At 38.7% G+C, this 6040-nt stretch overlaps 1 protein-coding gene across 1 annotated transcript in view; it reads left to right on the top strand.

The window, feature by feature from the left end:
- ALMS1 (ALMS1 centrosome and basal body associated protein) overlaps positions 1 to 6040 on the top strand; it is a 99397-nt gene that overhangs the window by 1733 nt on the left and 91624 nt on the right. The window contains exon 3 of the mRNA XM_045286583.1: positions 5421 to 5538. Coding sequence (XP_045142518.1) covers positions 5421 to 5538 — 118 coding nt within the window. The remainder of the gene's footprint in view (positions 1 to 5420; positions 5539 to 6040) is intronic.

Below are 6040 nucleotides of genomic sequence, written 5' to 3'. Positions count from 1 at the left end.
AATTCCTCTTTCTTACTTTGCCCTTGATCAATCCTTACCAGACCTCCTACACCCTCCTCACCACAGATTTGGATCACTTGTTGGTTTGCACCACTTCCTTTCCCTTCACCTCCCTCTCTCCCGTGTCTCCCCAGACCTTTGGTCCCGTTGTTTTCTCTTTCAGATTGTTCCTCTTGCCTATCTTGTTGAGACAGACCTACGGAGATAATAACATGCACAAAAACAAGATAAAGTAAAACATAGCAACAAAAGAAAAGAAAACAACAACAAAAAACCAATGCCAAAAAGAAAGAAAGAAAGAAAAGCCTGTAGTTAGTTCAAGGACTGTTTGTTGGCCTTTACGAGTGTTTTCTGGTTGAGTGATGGGGTGCCATGCCCTGGCCCCAAAGTCTATTTTTAGTATTCCCTAAATTGTTTTTGTTTCACATCTTACACCACCCAAGGTCTCCCTTTGCCCATGTTGCTCTTGTTCATCCCTCCTGGTGGAAGAGGGAGGAGTTATATGTCGATCACGGTAGTCCGTTTCCAGTTTCACCCTCTTCTCCCTCAACATTCCCCCTACCCTCATAGTATCACTACTCACATTACTGTTCCTGAGGGGTTTATCTGTCCTGGATTCCATGTGCCAGGTGCTCTTATCTGTACCAGTGTACATGCTCTGGTCTAGCCGGATTTGTAAGGTAGAACTTGGGTCATGCTAGTGGGGGGAGGAATGTTATGTGTTTCATCGGTGCTATGCTGCACCCTGGCTGTCTTGTTCTTTCCTTGTGACCCTTCTGTGAGCGAATGTCCAACTGTCAACAGATGAGCATTAGGTCTCCACCGCAACCCCCCATCATGTGCATCGATATGTTTATTTTTAACTAAGTGCTACCTCACGTGTGTGGAACCCTTTGGGGAGAGTACAGCTCCTCTAACTAAGTGAGGAACTCTGTTGAGTTGTAACTCAGCCCTGCTGGTCTACACTGGCCAGCTCATGGCATTCACTGAGCATCCTGTTGTTCACAGGCAGGGAAGTGACCGTTGTTAGTGAGTGCCCATCCCCAGTGTCACATTTGCAGAGTACTTCTTGGAGGAAACCACACATAAGGGGATTTCAGAAAGGTCATAGAAACACGAAATTAAAAGATCAGATGAAATTTTTCCACAAACTTGTTGAAACCCCCTCAGTTTCTCCTTTGCCCCTTTCAATAACTAGACTCCACAAACCTGAACAAACCAAGAACCCAAACCAAACAGCTTGTTTACCAAGTTTTATTCTCAGAATTAATGAAGGCCTATACCTTTCTCTTCAGCTTCCAGGCCTAAACATTGAGAGAGAAGTTTCTTTTCTTTTTTTTAAAGAACATTGCAGCAACTACACCTTTCTATGTAAAATGATACCTACCCCTGTGTGTGCTGTATCAGGCTCTTGATACATACTAGAAATGTATATCTAAAACTGCTAGTTTGATGACAGAAACTAGCTAGCTTTCATTGCTGGGTATTGAAATTTAGACGTAATTGTATTTTTAGCAGATTTTAGATTAAACTTTTCGTGATTTATTTTTAAGTTACTCTAGATTATTGCCTGATTTACTACTGTAAATCTTTTGTCTGATTAATATGTTGTTATTGAATGCTTTTATATAGAAGAACATTTCCTTTTCCAGATTCTAAGGAATCCTTTATTTGTAAGTTTATTTAAAAGTATCTCCGGGGGAGCAAAAATTTACACTTTTATCTTTAAAAAGATAAACTAATAGCTAAAACTCAGAAACACATACTAACTCATTTTATTTCCAGAGAAAAATATAAAAAATTAACTTTGAATTTTACCTTAATATTTTTAATATCCAAGATCACGTATTGGTTTAGTGTGAGAGAGTTGCTGATTGGATAATGAGGATTAGTCTTTTTGTGGGGAGTAGGAGTCCATCTTGAAGATTGTCTTGTCCGAGTTTTTTAGAGAACTTTGAACAGAACTTGGTCAATGTGTTTTGTTTTGTTTTTTCCCTCCTTCCAAACATAAAGGAATGCTATTCCAATCAAAATGGTGCCATTCTATTTATGACTGGATCTTGAAAGTTAATGTTAAGAAAAATGTTGATAGAATTGGAATGGAAATCCATTCTTTGAGAAGACTTGGCTATTACCAAATATTTCAAGCACTTTTATGCCAAAAAGCAAATGATTTATATTCATTTATTTAACAACTATCTAAGTGCCTGCTGGTTTTCAGATTAAACAGGGAACTAGAGACGGAAAAAACCCAGAAACAACTCCCTGCCCTTGAATCCGTACTGATACAGAGCAGCCCTGTAGGACAGGGTAGAACTGCCCCTCTGGGTGTCCCAGACTAACTCTTTACAAGGGTGGAAAGCCCCATCTTTCTCCCATGGAGTGGCTAGTGGTTTCAAACTGCAGACCTAAACAAAATAATAATAAAATGGAATGAATAGTTTAATGTTCTTGAGCATAATTTTTCAAACTACACAATGTGGCCTGGCGCCTGGTTTTTTACATCCAGTTTAGCTCTGGTGACATAGTAGATTACATATTTTGCTGCTAACCACAAGACCAGTGGTTCAAAACCCACCAGTCTATCAAAGGGGCAGAGAGAAGGCTTTTACCCCCACAGTCTCAGGATCCCACAGAGGCAGTTTTCTTCTGCCCTGTAGGTTTGCTGTGAGTCAGGACTGACTCGATAGTAGTGACTTTGAGTTTTGAATTTATGAACTCAGAATCATTTTCACTTCTTAAAAAGGATGAGAAAAACAACACTAAAAACGAAAGAACTGTAGCAACAAGAGACCATATATGACCAACAAAGCCTAACATTTTCTGTTGTTTTTACAGAAAAACTTTTAACTCTGCTCTAGAGTTTAGAATTGGAATATAAGCGTTCCAGAGAGGCTGATTCCAACTTGATATGAGAACTTTTTAATCAAGTCATTCAGTAATAGGAAAGACTAAATAACCGCAACAAAAATAACATTACGTCACAGGAAATGCACAGGCAAGATTCTATAAGAGGTGCTATGGAAGGATTTCAACACTGGTCATGAAATTGTACTTGGAAAACATCAAAAATGCTTTCTCCTATATAATTTTGTGACTCCAGCTTGCCATTTATTAAAGCTTAAGTAGATCTGATGGCCAGAGGAGAGTTTTACCATTAGTGCTTAGTTACACACAGATAGTCATTGTAGTGTGTAGACTCTCACTTATGGCAAGTGTCGCTGATGGTAATCAGCGCCAGAATGACAAGACACACCACAAAAGAGAAGAAGCTGAGTTGTTACCAGGATGATTATTGTGACGAAATACACAGTGGATCACTGTAAGAAAATGGCGTTGCCAATAAGATGTACAGCCTTCCACTCCCAAAGTGCTCACACACTCAAGAGAGAGAGAGATCATTTACCTGGCTTAACCTTCCCAACTCCACTGTGAAAATATGTTTAAATAATCTAGGAGATACTGAGACGCTGCTTATTACTTATAATTCCCTAATAATCTCTTACTGCCATTAAGTTGATTCTGATTCATAGTTAACCAAAGGACAGGGTAGACCTGCCCTATGTGGGTTTCCAAGACTTTAACTCTTTACAGGAGTAGGAGGCCTCATCTTCCTCCTGTTGAGTAGCTGGTGGTTTAGAACTGCTGACCTTGTGGTTAGCAACCCAATGCGTAATACAAAGATGTTTGTTGATTCTGGTAAAAAATAACAACAACAAGAAAAGGTTCTCGAGTAACTTAAATGCTCACCTTATAGGTAATTGTAAATGCTAAGTCTGCCACACTTGCCCAAAGATCACCTTCGTGTGTTTGGGGACTTTGTGAAAACCAAACCAAGAACTTTTATCATTCTTAGAGAGGTGAAAGGGGTTTTTAAATGAAAGTTTAAACTAATTCTCCAAGTCATGTCAAAGAGTACCCTATCAGTCGCTCTTGGTGGTAAAGGTTATTGATTTCTATTCGTGTTCCATTTTTAATTAATTTAGGCAGGAAATAAGTCCAATTTAAAAGATAAAGTGATAGGTACTTAGACACTGAAGAAGCAACTATAAATAAAGCACATGTGGAGGAGTTGTTCATGTAGTGGGGAAGCAGCCAGACAAAAGTTAAAACAAGAGTGAGATGGGCAATATTAGGGAAGATGCAATGGATGTGAAAGCATCAGGGAAGTGTCGGCACCCCCCTAAAAGGCCTGTGCCTCCCCAGTAGCCCTGGGTCTGAAATAACCCCACAGAGGAGAGAGAGAGAGTGGGGTGTGCACATTGCCCATAGTAGTGTAGTTGTTTGAATTCTAAATAATTGATACTGAAAACGAATTTAGTTTTCTTAAAAGGTCACCCATCACATTAAATTAATTTTGATTAGAATGTTGTTGGTTCTGCAGTTTGGTTTCTATTGATGTTTGATTTGTTTTATAGTTGTGTCACAAAAGGAATAAGGAACTGGTGCCTTTTTATACATATTTAAGGACATTAAGGATGATTTAGGTTGGCATTCAGGAATTTATAATTTTTTTCCCACCCTGTCAGACAGCAGTTCTCAAACCTTTGGCCAGCGGACCCCTTTAAAGAATTAAAAATTACCGAGGAGCCCACCAAACTGTTATATGTACATGGGTCATATCTTAAATTGATGATTTCCATACTAGACATTAAAACTAAGGAATCAAAACAATTATTAATTCATTAAAAAATTACAACAGCTGCATGACATGTTAGGCTTAAGTAACATAGTTTTGTAGAAAAACAACTTTTCCAAAACAAAGTTATTAATGAGAAGACTAAGCATTGCTTTTTTTTATTTTTTATTTCTGTAGTGTCTGACTTAATGGGAGATTGGTAGATCTTCATACGTGCTTCTGTATCAATTCTATAACACATACCATGTAGCTTCAAGAAATTTTCACTGTTCCCTCATGAGAGAATGAGAGGAATAAGGTGCATGACATCTTCATATGGAGTATAATGCTGACCTCACAGTGTCAGAGATGCCTCCGGGGATCCTAGGTCACACTTTGATAGAAGGGGTTTGAGCTCTTCCTGAGGATGGGAAAAAACGCTCACGTTTTGTTAGGAGTGAAAGTCAGAAAGCTTAGGTTCAGATGTCACCCAGGAACTTTGTGACTGTGTGGATGCGAACAAACTGCTTAATCGTAATTCAGATTTCTCAGCTTTAAGTCAGCATTGTACTTTACCCTTTACGATAGTTGTGAACATTAAGGAAAGTTTGGGTGGTTTTGTGCCTAAAGTGTGGTGGGCATTGAGTAAACAGTAGTTGCTCCTGCTGCTGCGGTTATCATCCTCGTGACTATGGAAACTTCCAGAAGGCAGCACACTCAGGCTCTTTAAAAGTATGACATGAGTAAGTTAAACTATTAGTTTTCAGCCTTACCCACCGTTTTTGTTTTTGAAACTTTGCAGTCATTCAAGACAACTTTGCTTCTCCTGATTTACCTTTGCTGACTTGCCCGAGCCAAGATAAAGAGTTTGGATCCAATTCTCTATTTCAGCAAAGTGAACTAGAGTTTGTACCTCTGAGGTAAAATGTTTTTGTTTTTAATTTGTGCGTCACCTTTCAACTCCTTTTTCTGTTCTACATTGTTAGTAATTTTAATGACTTTAGCCTAAGATGGGCTTAGATATTCTCAGCACTTACCTGTAGGTAATTGGTGCCGCACATTAAGACACGATACACATTAATGCAGCAGTAACATGTCTAGAAATGCTCTTGGTGACTAGTTTATTTTTAAATAATTTAAATTTATATCCTTTAGAATAACCTTAATGGGAGACAAGTCCGGAATTCTTGAAACCATGTTGGAATTGTTTGTTGACAGAAATTTTCCATTTACAAACCCAAGGGTTGGGGGCGGGGTGGTGGTGGTGGGGGAACAGGAGGACAAAGAGAAAAGCTAAAAAGCCGGAAAACCAGATGTAAGTAAAAGAGTAATTCCAGACCCCTGTGCTGTGGATTGTGTTTAAATCATTTATGTGAAGTACTCTGTACACATTAGATACTCAAGAAATTACAGTTACTGTTA

The sequence above is a fragment of the Echinops telfairi genome, unplaced genomic scaffold (genome assembly GCF_000313985.2).
Source record: "Echinops telfairi isolate 266 unplaced genomic scaffold, ASM31398v2 ScPeMD7_9;HRSCAF=40, whole genome shotgun sequence".
NCBI lineage: Eukaryota > Metazoa > Chordata > Mammalia > Afrosoricida > Tenrecidae > Echinops > Echinops telfairi.
Note: the sequence above shows the minus strand (reverse complement) of the source record. Positions and strands in the feature narration are given on the sequence as shown.